The following is a 22,280-nucleotide window of genomic DNA, read 5'->3' as shown; positions in this document are numbered from 1 at the left end:
TACAAATCATTGCGTTCACTCCACTCAAACATTCACAAATCACAGACTTGAACCAAGTCTATACACTACACTACACTACACTACACTACACTACACTACACTTCACAACACCGCATCTCACTAGCCATAACTTTTTTATACAACAGAAAACTACACTAAACTGCACTACACCACAGTGCACTACACTTTCTTCTGAAACGTTTACAGTGTTTTCATATCATTGAACTTAGATTTAACCCGTTCATCACTTATCGGGATTTTCCCCTTTCTGAAAAAATGACCAGGATTTGATTGGACGTGCATACTAATTGGTCATTTCATACCTACAAGAGTGTAGTATTGGAAATCAAATCACGTGACACAGTTGCTGATTTCGCTCAATATGATGTGAAGGTGCTTGGCCTAAGACATGAACAATACATGGAGTCGTCATTTCAACAACATAAACTCATAAACGCTATTATTTACAAAAAAACAAGCAATCGCCATTGCAAGTTACTTTTCAATAATCATAGCCTGATGGTCATGGATTTCCCACAAGAAATGGGTGTCCGGGAAATTTCGGGCTGCAGTTTCCGCTATTTCTGATATATATTGAATATTAATTATAGGATTATTTTTTCTGTTGCCTTATGACTAATCATGATATCTTTATTCTAAAATCCAAAACTTATGAATGATGTATCAACGTTTTTATAATGTCATGCATGCCAGAATTAAGCACACACATAATAGTAACGCATTTGTAGAGCTTACCTGTCGGAAGTCAGTGTGCGCCATATTTTAATAAACAGTATATTCACTTTCAACGAAGCTGCAAAACATATATTCTACATGAAGTGCACTGTTGATTCATTAACCAACGTTACTGAATGCCTGGTCTGCACCGTATGTTTTTATCGATATGAAGAAACGTAAACGCCGACAAAAACGACAAAAAGAGCTTCACACGAGTAGAAATTGTAAATTACTTCACGTTTATTTCCAAATCAGTGAGGAATAAACAGTAAGAAAATGCAATTCCTCCGTCAACGAAGAAGTATCTAAGGATTAAGCGCGAGACAAGTTGGCGCGGGTTGCGGGATTGGTTGGTTCGTATTTCTGAAAGGAATCAAGACAACAGCGTGAAATTAATTTTAAGATCTGTTAATATATCTGTTGTACCGTATGCTATTTATAGTAATAGTATGTGTGTGTGTGTGTGTTAGAATCACTAACCGGGATCAGTTTTGTTAAGGTAAACTTGAACGCATGTCTTTAACCCTTTGCACCCTGACCCCCTGGTACTCTATCAAACATAGGGTGGATCTTCTCCTACCTACTCCCCGTAAAAAAGGTGAAAACTGAGGTACAGCCATCAAAAAGATCGATTTGTAAGTACATTCCTGAAAGAGAGTTTCTCACCACATTCAGTTAAGGGGTTAAACCGTATTTAAAGATTTCTGCATTGTTCAAAATGAAATGTAAGATATCTTACGTGTAACAATCGAGACCCCGCTTTACTGGCTTTAAGGTAGAACGCGCCTCGGGGACAGATACTCGGATTCTCAAATTTCTACAATTCTTTTCTGATATACCACTTGTCGGGTCTCATTTTGAAGCTCTTGGAGACAGAAAAACTTTCACTGTCTTAGTGTTTTGAAAACCGTAAATTTTATTTTTACTCCATAGAGTTAACACAGGGATGGTGGCCATTTTGAATTTCAAATATCGCAATTGTTGGGTAATTTGTTTCGCTAGTTCCAAACTTTGCACGGTGACCCCCGATTTTTATCGTTGATTTGGTAAGAGAATGGTTAAATGTTTCATTTGGGAAAGTTTTTAGCAAAATTTGGAGAATTTCACTTTCGAGGCGCATACTACGCTAATTTATGTATTAAGCGTTTTAATACCACATTAATTTACACATTAAGTGTTTTAATAGCGTACTGTATACTCACACGACATACAAGAGTCGGTTATTGTTCTCGCCTCCAAGCGGGTTGCCTAAAGCGTCCGTGACAACTCCTTTGGTTGATTTATCATAGATTTCGCATTCAATGGCAGCCTTGCTAAAGTCGGGGTCATAGGCGGCTAGGATTGCGGTAACACCTGGAATTGAAGATTGGAAATGGCTATTTAAATACGAGGAAACACCATACTACTTCAGAGCAAACACATGTTTAGCGAACAACATTAATTTACCTACTTCGGGCTGTCCATAAATGATGGTTGAGGCCCGGCTGGAGGAATCGCGATTGAAATCCCTTTTTTCAGATTCCCTCGATACGCTCAAAATTTACGAGTCCCCTGTCTATATGATAAAACATTTTCAAGCCCTCCCCCGCCCCATTATCATAGCCGCATATTTATTAGGGATGCACGCAAAGAAAAAATAAACATGTATTTTGCAGTTCTGCTTGCAGATGTTCACACTACCTGTTATTGGCAATTTTTAGAGCCATATTCCTAAGGCAAGTTCTTATATTGATTCATTTTTAATCACAGTGATTTATCAGTCAAAGCCGTCGTGAGATGATCCAACTCTGGCCAGTTCAATGGCACCTGTTGACGAGCACACAAAATTGCATGTCTCCCCCATACAAGCAGAGCAAAATTTCAAGTCCCCCTTCTACCACCCCAAAACTTTCGACCCCCCCCCCCCGAATTCCTCCAGCCCTCTAACTTTTTATGAACGCAGACTTGTTCTTAAAGGGGCATAAGCTGTAGTTGTGGCAAGTTATTTTAATATTCTGCTTCTGTATATCAACTGCCATGTCTAACCCTAATCCGTTTGTCATGCTGAAATTTCGAGTATTCTCTTTCTGAACACAGCTTGTATGTGTGTAGTGATCATTGTTTATTGTTTACAAATGAATTCTAATCCAGACTTGAATACAATTTTCAACAATAACAATGTAGATTATACTCATATAGGTTGTATTGATAAGCTAAATACTTGGCATTAAATTACAGTTTAGGGATTCAATGCAGAAAGTGTAGGAAAACCACAAAACAAAAGTTCTGAAAAAATAGCCAAAAGATACAGCTTATGGAGCTTTAATGATTTATCTAACCCAGAAATTGAGATACTAATCACTGCTAGTTCCTTCACAAGAGCTTTACGACTCTTTTCATCGATCATGCTTACACACATGGAATTTAATATGTAAATTAGGGATAACCATGTCAATTTTTTGTCGAATAAAATCATTTGTCCGTACTATTGTCAAATAGCTTCAAATTTGGTAGGTTGGTTAGTAAGCGTGATTTTAAGTTGGAATCGTATTAAAAATTGGTGAAAAGTGCAAATGCACATGTGGCGGCCAGTCTCCCAATTTTGGCCAACACTTCTCTAAAACCAATTCGTATCAAGTCAATTAGGATAGAACAGTAGGTTGACTGCATAGTTTTTACAAATATCACTTGACGATACCTTTTTTCATAGCACACGTTACCCCTGCACAGATCTTTATGCGTATTACTGGTGAACTTGAAACAGCGTATGAACAGCAGTGGCCGTAAGTTGGAGCGAAAATTCATATCATTCCAACCTGAGATGACCAGTTCACTAATGATAAGTACGCTGGATAAAATATGCAAATTTTACCGTGCAGTTGACGGTTCTGTACAGACGGTTCAGAAGTGATGCATATGTTGTGTGCATAGTAGTCTATAGAGGTCGCGTCATTTGCATGCATTGAGCAGTGATATAGTAAGGAAATTTTTAAACTATTAATAAATTGAAACCGCCGTGTTCTCTGAACAGCGGCTGTACACTACACTGTCACTTACCAGCCGCGTGGGCTGCAGCCAGATGAGATCCAGTGCCAGTTAGCACGCTGGTACCGCTGCTACTGTACACCAAGGTTGGTATGTCATTTCCAGGTGCCCAGATTTCTACAGCTTGGCCAGTATTACTGTTGGGGTCCTTGGCGTCTGCTCTGGTTGTAGATCCGACGACCATCAACTACAAGTAAATATGTACACGTACAGTAAAACGGACATATATATATTTACACGTTGAACGTTTGTGCCTATAGCTGAAGATCGCTCTGCCACCGAAAACGACATGATTTTGCATGCACTAAAGACGTTGGTATAATGAACGGGCGGCCCTTTGCACATCGCGTTCGTTCGTTCTCTCTCTCTCTCTCTCTCTCTCTCTCTCTCTCTCTCTCTCTTGTAAATTTTACAGTAGCTATTGGACAGATAGTGTGAAATTATGTAGGAACTGTTCACGAATGACTTCCCATTGAAGATATCATTGTAAATATTAAAAGCTGATCGGTTATTGGTAAAATTGGACACAATGTTTGATACTAACACCACGCTCTGGGTAGAGAAGACCTGGCCAATACAAGTCTGCAAACTCAAGGCTATCTCCAGCGGGTCCGACAACCATATATTGTTTGCCGAGCAACTCCTTCGTTCTCTCGTTCAAGTATATACTTAAATCTTCAGGTTCAACACCACCCATCAGAACGATACCACGAACAGCTGGGGTTAACTTGTTCTGGTTGACGATAGCGTCGACGGCTGAAAAATCAACGATTTCGTCAATGCATCCGTCCAAAAACAAGACAGTTTATGACGTGTAGTAGCTTTTCCCGAAATCTGTGATAATTGGGTGTGTTTGTTTGTTCGTTTTATTGTTTGTTTGTTCGTAGACATAGAGGCAGTGTTTACACACACCCGTCTAGATGGGGCGGCATTATTTACGGGGTTGCAAAACCTGACACTGTGTCAGGGCCCCCCGATAAAGACTCCGATTTCGGAATGGTTTATGAAGCTTTCCTGAGACGAAGGATAATCATATTTGCATTAATTACAAAGAACATTATCAAATTGTAAATGTTAGCCAAGCGAATTGACCAAAATATAAACCAATGTAAAACTGAACATAGGAAATTACTAAACCTCATGTTTTGGTGATGAGTTTCAAAACTTAGTTTTAAAAAAGCACGAATAAAAGTCAACAAAACAGGAAATAATGTGCCAAACTTCTAAAAGATATCTCATTTGCAAAAAAATCTTTAAAAGAAACAGCCGCAGTGTTTTATAACATTTTCAGAATTTGTCTGTCCGCGCATAAGCCATAATTTCTAGGTACGGTTTTTAATGAAAACAAGATAGCGAAATTACGCTCCTCTCCTTACAAAATACTCCCCATGCAGTTCAATGTTTAGGAAGGGAACTGCTTAAATACTTGTGTTTTGTCCTGATTTGTCCCCGAGGGCTGTACTTCTTCGATAGGGATTAGAACAAGAACCTGAATTTTTATTTATCAAAATCAAAATTCACTTGACAAAGCTAGGACCAGTTATTAGTCCGTTCATCGCGCACAGCACATACAGTGATAACACGGTTAGCCGTTTTGATGCCAACAGTGAACAGAACGTCAAGAAGGGGAGACTTCAAAGCTATGAGCTGAAAGGGGTGTACTTCAAAAAAAATAAGTGTGAAAGGGGAGTCTGAAAAAAGAGCCTTTTTTTCTGGATGCTACCCCCTCCCCACCCTCCAGAGGTGCTGCCTGATAACTCAACAAGTTTAGGTAATAATGACAATAGACCTGCACACTCTTTCTCTGTCCAGTGTGATACTCGTCAGTAACATTAAGGTAGAATGCACCTCAGGGACAGATATTCGGACTCAAACTTTTACATTTTTATTCTGATGTACCACTTGTGGGAATTCGTTTTAAAACCATTGGTGTAAGAAAACTTTTTACAGGCTTAATTTTTCGAAATTTGAAAATTGTATTTTCTCTATAGAGTTAACACAGAGATGGCGGCCATTTTGAATTTTAAATATCGATTAATCTTAGGTTGTTTGTTTCTCTAGCACCAAAATTTGCACGGTGATCCCTGATTTTTATTCTTGATTTTGAAAGAGAACGGTTGAAAGATTACTAAAGGAAAGTTTGAGCAAAAAGTTTAAGGCTTTCACTTTCGAGGCGCGCATGCTACCATGATAATAAGCATGGAAACCAGGAGTTGACGACAGAACAGACACAGGTGTAGATACACAGAAAACGCGGTGATTGTAAGACATCAATGCAGACAGACACGTTGATTCATAGAAGAAATTACAGTTGCATAGTTGATGAGCCCGTCAATCCTATGTTATACAGAACAACCTAACTATTGTACCCAAACAGTGCCAATATGCATGAACGAAAATAAAAAGTACAAATGGCAAAATGATATATAGGCTTGAAATAATTCAGAAGGACTTATATCGAAGACACAGACACGTGTCTGATGATATTACATACCTTGTCCGAACCAAAGAGATCTCATAACACCGTCACAGTCGGCAATTTGACAGCTGAGTATATTTGCTTCCTTGGCGACTCCGTAAGTGTCGCCAGCGACGATGGCTGCAAGTGAAGTCCCTCCCAGTTGTCCATCCCAACAGTCTAATCCGCCAGTGCCTGTGTTCTGGTGAGTATGTAAAGCATATGCAGGGCTCGAAATTAACTTTTTACCTTGGTAGTCCATTTGGGCTACCATTTTCTGAAGTTGGTAGCCCAGTGACAATGGCTGGTAGTCCATGAATATTTTGGTTTAGGGATACTGTGCTCGTCCCAGTATAAGCCCCCGGTTCAGCAACACAAAACAGAAGTAAAACTAGGGGCTTCTACTCGAGAAACCCCATGTTATGTGTCACGAATGCTTAATTTATGCTTATTTTTGTACATTTGTAACACTTTCTATCACTTTCTAAATCGGCTTATACATCCAAAGAAATTGTAACTTGAGTAAAGAAAAACAGAAAAAATATTCTCATGATCTTTATGAACTGGCATGCCTTGTTACACCCGAGTCTCTCTGTACAGAACGTAATACATTGATACTGATCGACAACCACATATAAAAGACAGTGAAACTCAGCCACGATTTCCAAGCACAGTGTTTTATATTACTATTTGAAATCAAACTGATTACACGATCTCTTGATATAGAAGTGAAAGTTTTGTGAAATTTCAGCATCAAAACCCCAAAACTTGACACAAGTACGGCAACTTGTATGCTGGCGATCAAGAGCATAGTGTGAACTGGCATTGCAAAGACTGCACATGGAAAAGCAACTGAACATTTTAGTATCAAACGCTCTGCATCTTGTGAAAACAACAACATAGCAGTGAAAATTGTAATAGTCACCAGAAAAAACTCTCCACAGATGAAAGGATAATTGCTTCAAACAAATGAAACTACATGTTGACTGCATTTAGATCGTTCAAAAGTGACGGACATCGCACGCCAAGTATTTCATGTCCCAGGCTTTGGTAGTCCGTGTGGGCTACCATTTCATGGACTTTGGTAGCCCCAGGGAAAAGTTGGTAGTCTGTGGACGCGGAACTACCGCCTAATTTCGAGCCCTGCTATGTTGTTTACGACTTATATTTGAAAACACACACGGCAATCGTCTTTATTCTGGTAACAGTGGAAGCAACAAACATCCGATTTTTCGAGTGTTATATATATATATATATATATATATATATATATATATATATATATATATATATATATATATATATATATATATATATATATATATGAGCTTTATTTTGTTTTAGAATTAGAATTAGAATTAGAATAACTTTATTGTCCAAAAATTGGAAAATCGTCTTTTTATCACTCGCAGTAAAATACGTACAATAAAATGAAATACAAAGAGTTAAATGGCACACATAGAAACACAATTACAAAGACACTGCTGATCAACAGCACATGAAAGTGATTTGAAAAAAGTGGTTAAAACTACAAATTGAGTTCAACTCATTCTGTGTTGTTTAAAATAGATATTGCTGACGGAATGAAAGAATGTTTGTAAAAATTTCTCCTAGCTCTAGGCACTCGATATCTGAAGCTTCTGAAACAATCTGTAAAGTGAATGTGTGCTATCATTAAGAATTGAACGTGTTTTTCTGTCATGGAATTGTGATATAAAACTGATAAGGGAATTTGCTGTGTTCCAATAACTTTGCTTGCCGTATTGATTACACTACTAAGTTTAAGCTTATTTCTTATAGTGAGATTTCCATACCATGTTACGATGTTAAAGCTTATCACACTTTCTATTAAACTCCTATAAACTCGTTCAAGTATACATTGACTGACATTGAAGCTTTTCAGCTTCCTTAGCAGAAATAGTCTTTGCTGTGATTTTTTGTAAATAATATCGGTGTTTTCCTGGAAACAGAGTTTGTTGTCAATGCCGGTGCCAAGATATTTAAACAAACTCACAATCTCAACCTCCTCATCATCAATTACAATTACTTTAGGTGTTTGTCTTTCTCGCCTATTATCACATACCAATTCTTTTGTTTTTCCAACATTGAGTTTGAGAAAGCTTTGTTTGAACCAGGTATTGAGTCGATCAATCTGAACAAAATATTGAGACAGGGTGAACTCGTCTTTTAAGCAACCAACAAGAGCCATGTCATCTGCATATTTTATCAAAGTTAAGATCGAATTCTTGCATGACATTTCATTGGTGTAGATAAAAAAAAAACTGGCGATAAGACGCAGCCCTGGGGTACACCTGTATTTAAAACAATCTCTTTGGATAGAACGCCTTCTACACTGACACGCTGTGGTCGGTCACGTAAAAACTGATTCACCCATAATACAATATTATGACTGGTATTCACATTTATAGATAGATAGATAGATAGATAGATAGATAGATAGATAGATAATATATTTATATATAATCCCATGGTATTTTTCTCTGTTTGACGTCATCGTATACGAGTGTTTTTCGCGGAGCCGTACAACTTCGATATTTATCACATGAACAGGCTTCTTATTTTTCTTTTGACGTAGATGGATCAAAATTATAGTAACAAATTGCATGAATTTCGTCGCGATTTGTTTTACTTTCATTTAAAGAGTGAAGCGGTCCGTAACCCGGGAGATACTTTCATTCATAAATCCCATCAAGCTGAAATTGGATACATCGAATCACAGGCGCTTGGCACATTGCTGCGATAATAATCGTATTTAATATGTAGAATGTCTATATACGACTTGATTATTCAATAAAAGAATCACTGTACGTTATATTAGTGTAGGCCTATAGGCCTACATGTTGACTGGCATTATACACGGAATGGCTATGGATGCCTGGCTCTGGCCCGGCGAACGCACTGCATATTCATCATTACATGTACAGTAATATCACGTACCGTTATTCTTTATTAAATAATCAAGTCATGTAGACATTCTACACATTGATGAATATGCAGTGCGTTCGCCGGGCCGAGCCAGCAGCCATAAGCTTAGCCATTCGTGTATAATGCCAGTCAACATGTAGGCCTATAGGCCTACACTAATTCACGTACGGTGATTCTTTTATTGAATAATCAAGTCGTATATAGACATTCTACATATTAAATACGATTATTATCCTAGCAATGTGCCAAGCGCCTGTGCATCGAATGGTATCTCCACCAACCAACCGTACGGAATCGGTCACGTGAACGTGTCAATCATTTTCTCGCGCTGTGCTGATGCCAAGGCAAGTTGGCCATCGGTACGGTGAACATAACTTTCATCGTGCTAGCGAGGGATAGCCTAGTATTCAGAGTTATTCAGAATATCTACAAATGGATTTATGAAGTAAATACAACGACACGATTGAAACAGTAATTCTCATTCTCAGAGATTCCGTGGCTTTTCAAAATATCATACACAAGTTTACGACCGTGGCGAGCGCGAAAGATTCCGTTCGGTGAAACACAGAGTGTACCTCAATTGCATGTTTATGCCCACAACGCTGCCGTCACTGGTCTCTGCCATGCCGATGTCAACTCGTTAATTCCGATCTCGGTCGTCAATGTTTTCGTCTTAGGGACTGGTCAGTTTCTTCGGCCGGGGGGGGGGGGGCTGGTGGATTATTTTTTGCCGACGTCAAAAAGTGGCTGACCCCCCTATTCCAAATTTTGAAAGCAGGGTAACCCCCCTATCACAAATTTCGAAAACAGGGTGACCCCCCCACGCGACAACTGTAAAGCAAAAGGTGGACATAATATATATATATATATATATATATATATATATATATATATATATATATATATATATATATATATATATATATATATATATATATATATATATATATATATATATATATATATATATATATATATATACGGTAAAAATTGATAACAAGTAGAACACAGGACTTAGGCGTTACTCAGAGTTTCACGCTACATGTGCTCTCTGTATATATATATATATATATATATATATATATATATATATATATATATATATATCATATTTTACATACATTTATATTTTAACAGTCATTCTGTGTTTTAATGAAATTGTTGACATGTCAGTTGTAAGATAGGAATTTCAAAGTGTCAATCTTGAAGTTTGAATACAGTACATTTTGAATGAGTTGTGAATGTATTTCACATTTTCTATGCTTAACCAGATGTCCTGAACAGAAATGGATGTCAATCATTAATATCAAAGAGGAAAAAGCAGTAAATCAAAAATTTTGATGGGTGTAAGACTTGCCAACCATCCAATTAAATCGCCTGAGGAGCCATAGAGAGGTATTTTAGCTAAATCTGATGTGTGCGGTGTCTGAGATGACCTTCTCTCGTAACATTAAAACCATAAAGCACAGCTAATAATGACAAAAACTGCCTTTTTAACTGTTATTTTGGTCTTAAAAACTATCCACTGTTGATTGACCAATCAGAGTGCTCAATTCAGGGTGTTTTATTTACACGTAAAGCCCTGGTCACCAAATTCCAGAAACGAATGACAGCGCCGTAGTAAAGTACTGTCCAATCAAAAGTGAACATGTCATATTCTGTAGACATCTGGTACGTTTTAATATTCAAATTTGGTAATACAGCGGAAACCAGCTGCAACACAAAATCTGCTGTGCCCTAGGGCATTTATATAATGTGCCCTAGGGCATTTATAGGATGTTCCATTACATTGGAAGGCTATTTCACAAATAAAAGTTTTAATTCATATCCTAAACATGTTACATTGACAAAGGGGACGGTTGACGTAAATACATTGAAAACGAAAATATATCAGTTAGGGGCGATAGTTTTTAAGTCGGATAAAGCCCTCATACTCGGGCTCTTCTGGTATATAAAGTCCAACCCTACGATAAAATGTCTCGGCCTGCGGCCTCGACATTTTATCGTTGGGTTGGACTTTATATACCAGAAGAGCCCTCGTACTCGGGCTTTATCCTATACATAAAAAGCATCATTCTACAGAAAACCTGAGACATAAAGGAAAACAGATCAGCATCAATGACAACGAAAGATATCTTGTCATTTTTCTATCTCTAAAATAAGTCACTTTATCAAATATATGTTGTGAAATATTTGTGCATGTTGCTTTCTCATACTGAATTCTCATACAGAGAACATAAAAGTATCAGGAATTTGTCATGCTTTTCATATGAAATGCAGATTTCACAACGGTACACTTTCACTTAGCAAACATCAAGATATCTCTGGCATATATCTCTGATTTGTTAAAGTGTGGCGCCCGAAGGGCGCGGAGAAAAATATGAAACATCCTGATATCTCTGATATATATTTCTTGTATATTAAAGTCATGCACCGGAAGAGCGTGCTGAAAAATGTCTGATATATTAAAGTAATGCGCTCGAAGAGCACGCTGAAAAATATTGAACATACAGATATCTCTGATATATGTATGCCTGATATGTTAAAATTGGGCGTGCTGAAAATATGTCTGATTATTAAAGTTACGCGCCCGAAGGGCGCGCCGAAAAATGCAACTGAATGATGAAATTTGTGGCTGACACGATGCATTTTAGGCAATGATGAGCCTGTGTCGAAATTCAAAAACACACTGACCCACCCTATTGGGCATTTCAAAAACATGGTGACCCCCCCCCCCCTTATCACCAAAGTCAAAAACAGGGTGACCCCCCCGCCGAAGAAACTGACCAGTCCCTTAAGGACTTCGATGTTTGCAGTGACATATATCTCACCCGTAGATACATCCTAATTTTGCTTGACCGAAACTCTGTTTTGAGTGTTGTCTGAGTCAACTTCCGAAGTGCACAGCTCAACAGCTGATGTCTTCGCAACAGCCTCACGCCGCGCTACAGGTTTGATTCCGAGCGAGAATTTACGGAATCTTTTGTATGATGAAGGAAATTTATCGTTGTTAGTCGAATGACTTTATGCTTATGCCTGTATGTCGCTTTCCCGAAGATTATACTGTACTCATTTATTCAGTTGAACTTCCGTTGAGGTGTAGATTTCAGGTTTATCGCCAACCGGGATCACCAGGTACGACGTCCACATTGAGCGTTACGACGCGACTCGACTGGCGCTGCGACGTAAGCTAAGCGATCGGCGGTATCCCCATTCGATTCTCGGGAACAGCTATAGTTTTAGCGACTCGAAATTTCGCTGGACATGCCTTCTATGTTTCCATGTGTGGATTTATCGGGTCACCTTTTTGTAAAAATGTCATGATAGCACGGCATCGATCACGACAAATCGGTCTATATTCACGTCGCCCGCATGTATGAACGGTACCATGCAAGAAAAAAAGTTCCGGTTGATGACGTACAACAGGGGTAATTCGGATTTCTTATCCGTCCTGTTCTACGTCACACAGGTGGGAATTTGGGCAAGTTCATGTGATAAATATATAAGATGTGCGTACGCGCTATTGTACATGAAATATTTGAGAGAAGTTGGTTTTGTCTCATTTTCTAATTTACACGATGTTTAATGCATACTTATGACTTCCGTTGAAAGACGTCGAAAATATCAGACATCTTGTAACTGTAGACGCAACAGACAAGCCTCACTTTCATCAAACGCATGCTTAAAGAAACACATACTTACCCCAGAGAAGAAGTTAGACGCTCTACCGCCGAAGTCTGCGTGGGTATGGTCAACACCAGTGGCAAAAACGTATACATCGACACCCTTTCCAGTTCCTAAAATAGTAATTTTGATGTAAAAAGGAAGTTAAAAAACTAACAGAGTCGAACTGCCGCTCAGTGCTACGTTTATGAACATTGTCTTCTTTCACATAAAAAAAAAAAAACGTTAAGAATGTTGCATGAACTACTCTGAAAGTCGCGAGAATCGAAAAGATCCCGATACAAATATGATTGCTTGCTACTGGTACTATTCTGTATGTTTGCGAGCTCATGTGACAGCGCCAGCACGCGACAGTTCTTTGAAATGAAAATGCAGTCACCTACCAAATGGTTCATACTTGTTATCGAGGGGGAGGTCAGCTTGATCAATACGATCTTTACCCCATGGTATGAGGTTTTGCACAGAGTTTTTTTCGAATGTTGGCATTTGGTAGAGACCATCCTCTTCTACGTAGTTAACTTCAGCAAGGTTTCGTACCTACAGACACCAAATAAATGTTACATCGAAAGCGCAGTAATGACAAACTTAGAGTTCCAAAATATCGGCAGATTCGGATGAAACGAAAATTAAATCAGTTTTCAAGTCACAATTATGGACGTCAATGAGTAACGATTGAGACAAACCAAGTCAGTCTAGATAGACTCGTGTTGTCGCACTACATGCCTGAACACAGTACTGTCCCACTGCAGTTTTTTCCTCTATAAACAAAAGACTACGATTATTTTCAACAAAACACACAAATATTTGGCCTCGGAGAACTCAATCATTGCCAATGCTTGTTCCGATATAAAGCTATAAAATTAAACCATGGGAGGGGGATGCAACAAAAGTCATTGCTATTTTTTGCTCCTATTACTGTCAATTGCTGTTTAACTCGAGATTGAGGTCGCCATCATGTCCAAGACAGCAGAAAATATGTCCAAAAGTCTGTCTGGCTTACCATGTTGAGAACACCAGCATCGGCGGTTTCGATTGCAACGGCTGTGTTCAAGGTGGCGACAATCTGAGCACCAGCATTCCTTGCAAAATTTTCAACAGTTGACACTTGTTTTGCGTCCTGTAAAATAATGAAACAAGTAAATATTCGCGTTTGACGAAAGTCACCATAAACATTATAGTTGAAATTTTCTGACCAAACGATATAACAGCGTATGAATTAATCCCCGTATATCGCACATGTTTGTCCAGTTTTAAACTGCCCGGACTCTGTGTAAGTTACAAGTATCCAGGCGATTACTAATTAAAATCAAGCGATTCTAAATCAAATGAGATGAAGTTCCGATCTTGTCCGAAGTTTTCAGGGCCACCCTATTGTTTATCGTTGATTTATAGTAAACTCTTACACTGTACTCATGCTCTGATAACTTGCCTTGAGGGAGACGATGTAAGTATTGGCTACTTTTTTCTCATGAGTGTAAAGTGGCGCCATTGGCATTGCGGCAGCGGCAGCCACCAGCGTGAAAAATAATAAAATCCTCATGGTGCTCTGAAAGAAAAGAAAAGTACGATTGATTTTACAACTAACAATGCATGTCATTAATATGCTTTAAAAGTGAAAAAGTGTGCAAATAGTTGTATGTTCAGTGCAAGCTGTTGAATAACACGTCTTCATTGCCATTATTTTCAATTGTGTTAAAATCTGTGAAATATAACAAAATTTGGAAACATCGCGCGGCCTTCGACTTTTTGGATTAAGCCTTTTAGAGCCATAATTTTTCCTCAAAATATTTTAGTACAACATTTCACCAGTTTTTGCAATTTTTTCTGTAATTTCTTTGATAATTTTTGACCAAATAGACATATCTAATTTGTTACAGTTTTTATCAAAATGTTGGCAAAAAACTGAAAAAGAATTACTACAGTTTAATTTATTGAGGTGACAAAAATTGACTTTGGCGCTCAAAGTGTTATTTAAGCATACTGTGCGTGGAACACTGGTTTTTGCAAGTCTTAAAACATTCTTCTCATATCACTTTGAATTTTCAGCTTTGTCTGTTTCGACTGCCTAGGTGAAACCTTTCCTAATTGAAGGAATAATGTCCCGATATTGTTAGGAGTGTTTACAGAACCGTTGGAGCATGTTTCAGGCAAAGACAGGCGATTTGCTCCTTCTCTCCGTCTCAGAAAAAAGTAAGCCTCGAAGAATGTTGTCACAGCAAATTTCAAAATGTCTCTTCAGCTGTTGATGCATATGACAGCAAAATACATGAACAGTAAAACGTGATTTAAAATATAACTTGTGAAGAAAGAAACTAGATTTTGACTTTTTTTTCTTACGTGGACTTTTGTGACCGATATCAAATCTCTATGCCAGTATCATGTTGTCGGAAGAGATATGAAAATCATTCGATAATAATTCTTACCTGTTTACGGATTGAAGTCCTAACTGTAATGTTCTAACTGCAGAGGTGTCTGTCAGCTTTATATACAAGCACGCATATACAAGTTAATGTGACCCTAATTGATAATAACTATCCCGGTTTATGGGGATCTTCCGTCGCACAGAATGGCCATAATTGGCCATTCTAATCACAATTTTCACCCCCTGACCGTGTTCGTGTTCTCACACGTTGTGAATTGAAGCTCCAATTCCATTCGATTCGTGTATTTTCTTCTCCTTACATCGGATATTAATTTTATACTCTGAATTTTTCCTGAACCTGAAAACGAGTGTGTCCCCATGAATTAAGACAAAAGTTTTAAACAGAGTGTAAAAAGAACACAGGTGTTTATAATTGACGCATCTTATCTTCATGTAAAGGACAACATGCATAGATTCGACCTGTGCTAGGAAAACTAGGCCTGCATAGGCCTATGATATAGTGTAAATCCGTGGTCTATTTTTTTCAGTTACAATGTGTTTAATTTTTATTCGAAAAGATACTGCAATAACTGACAAGATGCACACATATATTAGTTAATACATGTAGGGAATAGCCGTCGGGATGAACAGACGTCCTTTGTTTAGCATGCATGCCATCTGTTGCACACCATGATAAGTTTAAACAACAGCAGTTGTGGATCTCACAGAGGTCTAACATTTTGTGATATCTAGCTTTATTTTCAACCTAGCACCGATGGGTTATATGTCAGATATCTCCAGAATCTGTGAGGCTATCAACAAAAATGATGCATTCTCTCGTATATGTCAGAGATGACCTCAATAAACAACGCGTGTTTGCTTATTGTGATGAGAGTGCGTATACGTTATGTGAATGTCAATATGTGATGAGAGTGCCAATATGAGATGAGAATGTCAATAGGTGATGAGAGCGCCAATAACCCTTAAAGGGAGCAAGCCACATGAGATACTGTGGCCCAGAAAGTGAAAGACTTCACTTTCGCTAAAATTTTCCTCAATGAAACTTTCAAATATTCTTTCACCAAATCAAAAATAAAAATTAGGGGTCACCATGCAAAATTTGGTACTCGAGAATTACCTAATTTTTAACGATATTTTAAGTTCAAAATAGCCGCAATCTCTGTGTTAACTCTATGGGGAAAATGAAGTTCTCGATTTTTGAAAAACTAAGACATCGAAAATTTCTCTTTCTCCAAGAGCTTTAATATGAGCCCCCCACAAGTGGTATACCAGAAAAGTACTGGGAAAAAACTGAGAGCCCGAATGTCTGTCCCCGAGGCAAACTGCACACGAAGCGTTTTGTTCACAAGCCTGGTATTTCACAAAAAAATAAGTGGAAGAAAATGTTCTTGTTTTCTTGAAGAAAATTATTTTTCATAAAAACTTACAGCTATTGTCCTTCAAGTCTCATTGTTGATGTACCAGACAGAAAGGTAGTACTAGCCTCGGAGTTGAAAGACTTAAACTTTCAAACTTAAGCAGGGGTCACCTTGCAATTAATAAATTACCCAATATTTACCGACACTTCAAAATCAAAATGGCCGCAATTTATGTGTTCATTCCACTGAGAAAAATGCAGTTTTATTTTTCGCTAAATAAAGTATGTGAAAACGTTCTTTGCTCCATGAGCGTCAAACCGTACCCTATTGCATGGGAAGTCGTTGACCAAAAAGGCATTGGAAAAGTTTGAGAGTCCGAATATCTGTTCCCGGGCTGCATTCTACCTAAATGACGAAGTTTCTAAGAAGATTGGTCAGGCGAGTGACGCGAGTGAAAAACAGACTATCACCACAGTTTCCATGATTTCATTCCTTCATCATATCAGAAATTGACGGACACTGCTTACAAAATGATAACATCTGGAATTATCATGATCTTCTGCTGACACACCCAAGCAGTGTCTCCAACATGCAGACATGTGAATTACTCGGCTTAACTAAATCCTTTATCATTCATTTTGCATGTACCTATATTTTAGAATGCTGTAACAGTGACCTATCCATGGTGTAATCATATCTGCTGTCCAAGTGTACATGTAAAATAAAGTGTACGTAAGCATTGAAACAGAGGATAGTTAATGTGTAAACATGATATGCGTTTGATACTATACATCATGTTCTACGATGTCAGAAAGTACATGTGGGTTCGTTTGATGTGCACTGTTCGCTTGATTTTTATGATTACGCTAACAAAGAAACAATATGATAATTTCTTGCTGACGTTTTCTGACCGATTGTTGTCATGGCGACGATACGCACATCGCTTTAAAATCTTCCCCATATCAAGCGATGAGTTAATTGTGAGACCTTTATAGTCTGTTATAGATAGCATATCGTCGAAAAATTTCCGTTATTGGCCAGATATCTATGCTGACGACGCCAGGGATAATTAAATTATAATGTACAGGTGTTCGACTTTTCAAAGTGTGTTTTCTCAACGTTTGCAATGGGCGTAGTGTTTTCAACATTTGTCAGAAGGAAAACAGGTCATCTTGTTTTGTATAATTCTCTTGCAGGTCTCAAAATAGCATGTACGCACTTTACACTCCACCACGCTGGTGTTAATTCACTGCAGACGCAAAAGTAAATTTTTGTGCTTTTCCAAGTATTCTGTGTGACAGAAATTCAGAAATTCGATGGATTGGCCGATAACTTAGCGAACGACTGTCACTTCAAACGACATGGAGAATGGAACCGATGGCATACAAACGCTCATCCGTTTTACAATAAATTTATATGTACAGTATAATATGTTAGAAATAGAGACATTCTAATGATTTTGTATCACAAGTATTATTATGCGGTATTATTGTGAAGTTAGAGAGGCCAGCTGCCACGGTGATCTAAGTGCCTGTGTTAGAGCTTACTATAAGAAGAAGAGTTTACATGAATTTGTATAATCGGTGGGAGTGGTAAGACAGCCTGCAACAGCCTTTTACGATTCAGCATGAGCATCATCCCCCTTTGCCTTATCAAATGAGAAATGGAATGAAGATATCGGTAATAAAACAGTAAATGTTAACTTATCGAATAACTTTACCAGTGGACATAAATCAGACCGACATTGCCACGTCATCTTCGGCTGACTACATGGAACAGGTTTCTTGCACTGTGGACGGCGGGGATCATTCCACAGCGATTTCAGTTTTCGTCTTGGCGACAGGTCATCCGTTGTCGTCTGATTTCTTGACCAAATGAAAAATCACTCTCACTGAATCGTGATCGGTGCACCTGGTTGATGACTCAAAACATGCACATTTTCTTGCAATGGAATGTAGCTAACCCAGCTACGAACCAATCAAAATAGTTCTTATAGTTGACTACAGTGTGGATTGGCGTCTTTTTCATACGGTTTCATATCACCTAATGGGTGCAACACACGAATATGGTTCTAAGGACTTAAAGAATACTGCAGATGCATATCAGTTTCTATATTGTGCCATAAAAGTGATGCCATGATAAATAATATTAATTTTTCCACGTAATTTTTGTCCTTTCAGTTTCATGCGAAACCTATTTTAACCGTTTCATTTTGTCAGCCGTCCAGTAGGGCAACGAACTTTTTAATTTCAGAGGACACGGCACCAATGGAGCGTTTTCATTTTGAAGTCACTTTACAGTTATGTGTTACATCGACAATAGAAATTGACAGCTGTGGTCTAAATGCATCCGTTCAGAGTATCAAGTATGGCGTTGGTTTACACTTTTGAGCACGTTGAAAAGCCATGTCTTGGTAGATGTAGATGATACGATAATTACTCTTGTTGATATGGCTTGAATATAGACTTTACATTTTGTAATCCAAATACAGACAGTTCTTCTATGGCCCTCAATCCCTGGATTTAGCATTGACATTGACATTGATCGCGATGTGGTTTTAGTTCAGTGTTTTCTTTTGAAAGTTGTACACAGTTAGTCAATTTGTTCAGAGATGAAGATGATCGGAAACCGGCCCCTTTAAATAATTTCATAAGTGGACTTGCGAACACAATATACTCGAGAAGGCGCAGTTATCTGCGAGAGTGACAGTGCTTTTAACCGTATGTTAGAAAATATTCAAGCTATTGTAATCTGTAGTTCAAACGTCATATGACATTAGTTGGTGTTTACCGACAATCCAAACTTCAAATGCTGGCCGACAAAACTCAATTCACAAAATGAATGAGTAAGATAACTAAGCGAAAATTAATCGGTAAAACGAATAACATGTCGACTTTACTTTAAAAAAATAAACTGCACATTACAAGTCCATCAACGATTGATAGATTGTGGTTCTCCATGAGTCCAAACATCTTTGTTGCGTGTGCCTGATCCATTATGCCACGAGGGTTGCTTTGTTTTGTCGTGACCGGTCTGGTGATACAGCGATTAAACATCTGCTACGTTGTCAACAGGTCTGCATATCACCGCGTTGAGCCATTTATTGTTTTCCACAAATAGTTGTAAAAGTTTGAATTGAGGGCATGCAAGTTCCCTTATCACGTCAAATTTTTACAGCCTCCTATGCATCTGTTCAGTTCCCATACTTCAATGCGCCCGCAAAATTCACTAGTATCAAAGATAAAGACAGATTGAACGGGTGAATCAACTGAATCAAGGGCGAATGGCCTCCATATTGTAGAAACGACTAACACAAAGCCTATTAGTCGTAGGTCAGATCACAGTCCCACCACGGAGGGACTGTGGTCAGATGTCACCGTGTTCACTAACGCCTTCAAGCAATAGTGTTACCTTGCACGTTTTTTAAAACCCATCCATAATCCAACACGCGACATGCGCACTTTACCTTTGGTGAAGACTTCTGTAAAAACGACATCGAGTGTAAAAACTGTCGGTGAAACTTTAAATTTTCTTGCGAATATTTGAATAAGTATAATTGCTAAGTACTATTTTGATATTAGGAGTTTAATATATCCATAGATAAATTATATGTCGTCGCTGATTAAGAATTTAAGAGCGGACTATAGAATCCCCAGACAGCCTCGAAAACGCATTTAAGAGACACTGTTCAAAAAACAGAACTAGCTAAAAGACTAAAATGAAACTGATATAACTACTATTTGAATATTATTTACATATATATATATATATATATATATATATATATATATTTTATATATATATATATATATATATATATATATATATATATATATATATATATAAACATACACATACAACCCCCCCCCCCAACAACAACATCGGCTGCCCTTTCTTGACCTTTGACCTCGTGGAATTTCAGGAGGGAGATCACCGTGATCAAATGACAAAAGTTTGATATTTTATTTGAGAGTTGGTATAAGAATTGTTTACGTAAATGTACTTCGGAACGAAAATTTATTTCATGTTTAAATTAATCTCATTGAGATGGCAGTTCATATGATATGATATTTTATTTGAGAGTTGGTATAAGAATTGTTTACGTAAATGTACTTCGGAACGAAAATTTATTTCATGTTTAAATTAATCTCATTGAGATGGCAGTTCATATGACAATAGACATCGACCTGACATCCATTTTTGTCTTGAAAATCGAAATTTCGTATAACAAAATAACATGTAGGCCTAAAGGATTAAAAATCTGTAAACGTTGCGGCATGAAGTAAGTCGACGAATAGAGGAGAACATTAATACAGTACAGCTCTACTATCGGAATGCAAGTCCCCTTCCCTTAAAAATCATATTTGTGCCTGGCAGTCAAAAGAGATTTCCCACGGCCCAGTCGAGGCAGTTTTTACACATACTGAGTGAGGTGCGAAAACGTCCACACATATACATTTCATGGTCATACACATAAAATGACAGAAAACTTCATGGCTTGAAAACATTGTTTTTCATTTGAAATTAAACTTTAATTGACCTTGAAATGAAGGATGACAAAAACCAGGTGGCAAAAAACATCACTTTTCTGAACTTCTGTCAAGTGCATATCAATATTTTAAAAATAATTTTCTTTTTTCAATATCTATGAAATGCTTTCCGGTAGAAAGCAGAAAAGAGAGTGAACATATGGGATACAAAACTAATGAAATTGCAAACTTCCTTGGAATGAAAAAATGCTCATTTTAAAAACTTCCTTGGAATGAAAAAATGCTCATTTTAAGTCTTCTTATCCTTAATCTTTGACAAGAGTTTGAGGCACTTTTTTAGAAAACCTGTGTCTTTGTAATGAGATGACATCATAATGGTTTACTTCTCACACCACACACCCCTGACTTACTCCGACAACTTCCACAGAATTCAACACTCACCATCTAATATGTCATCTCTTTATAAAAACACTGCAGAATTGAATCATACTACATTTGCTTTCAATTGTTTGCATAGGTTTACTTTCAAATACTGAAATATGTTGAAAGTTTTGTAACAAAATTGAACTACACTACAAAATACAGACCATACATATACAGATAAAATACCGTTGTAAGTCAAATAAAGACAATTTACTAATAAAAGACATTCTAGGGCCAGTATCTGTGACTTTGATAATCTTTTTCACTATTTTAATTTTTCATTGTCAACAACAGTTTCTTGTTCTACTCCACAAAGTATGGTATGTTTAAAATACATACTAAGTAGCTTGTAAACACAGCAGGTATTACATGTAAAATGCACTCTTATTTTCTACATTTGAATTTTAGTTTGGACTTGAAATCACCAGTCAACAATAACAAAGCTGTCTCTAAAGTGCAGGCTGAGTTGACAAGCTGAATACTGTATATCTCAACATGCTTTGGGGAATGGAACAAGAAACTGTAGTTGACATTAAAAACAAAATTGTGCAAAAATTGCCGAAAGTTACAGCTAGCCCTTTCATTGGAATAATAAAGTGTCGTTTTACTGAGAAGGGTAGATAGAATGAAGGTACTTTCACTTTTCTTGACAAGCTAATGAGTAAATTGTTCTAAGTCCAGTTTACAATTGACAAGTATTTCCAACAAAACCACATGTAGTCCCTCACACAACCTATTGAACACAAATTGAAGATTACAAACTACACCCAAGTGAC

At 37.6% G+C, this 22,280-nt stretch overlaps 1 protein-coding gene across 2 annotated transcripts; it reads right to left on the bottom strand.

Moving 5' to 3' along the window:
- Positions 1–958: 958 nt before the first annotated feature.
- On the bottom strand, positions 959–16,583 carry LOC139136620 (aqualysin-1-like). 2 transcript variants are annotated; one of them, XM_070704394.1, is made up of 10 exons: positions 14,980–16,583; positions 14,280–14,586; positions 13,851–13,967; positions 13,234–13,387; positions 12,869–12,963; positions 6,257–6,422; positions 4,307–4,518; positions 3,775–3,949; positions 1,941–2,091; positions 959–1,101 (listed from the first exon to the last, which is right to left on the bottom strand). In XM_070704394.1, the coding sequence occupies exons 2-10, from the start codon at positions 14,445–14,447 to the stop codon at positions 1,044–1,046; spliced, it is 1,296 nt and encodes a 431-aa protein (XP_070560495.1). In that variant the 5' UTR covers positions 14,448–14,586; positions 14,980–16,583; the 3' UTR covers positions 959–1,043. The 2 variants fall into 2 exon arrangements, with proteins under 2 accessions (XP_070560495.1, XP_070560494.1); XM_070704393.1 differs by having other exon boundaries at positions 14,280–14,396; positions 15,274–15,372.
- Between the last annotated feature and the right edge of the window lie 5,697 nt (positions 16,584–22,280).

Source organism: Ptychodera flava, chromosome 7 (assembly GCF_041260155.1).
Source record: "Ptychodera flava strain L36383 chromosome 7, AS_Pfla_20210202, whole genome shotgun sequence".
In the NCBI taxonomy this organism is placed as follows: Eukaryota; Metazoa; Hemichordata; class Enteropneusta; family Ptychoderidae; genus Ptychodera; species Ptychodera flava.
The sequence above is the reverse complement of the archived record's forward strand: the minus strand, read 5'-3'. Positions and strand labels throughout refer to the sequence as shown.

Coding starts and splice junctions, on each gene's coding strand:
- LOC139136620 (XM_070704394.1), bottom strand. CDS start 14,447: ATGACATGCATTGTTAGTTGTAAAATCAATCGTACTTTTCTTTTCTTT. Junction 12,964..13,233: donor TAACAAGTATGAACCATTTG/GTAGGTGACTGC, acceptor TTACTATTTTAG/GAACTGGAAAGGGTGTCGAT. Junction 2,092..3,774: donor GGCTGCAGCCCACGCGGCTG/GTAAGTGACAGT, acceptor CTTCAATTCCAG/GTGTTACCGCAATCCTAGCC.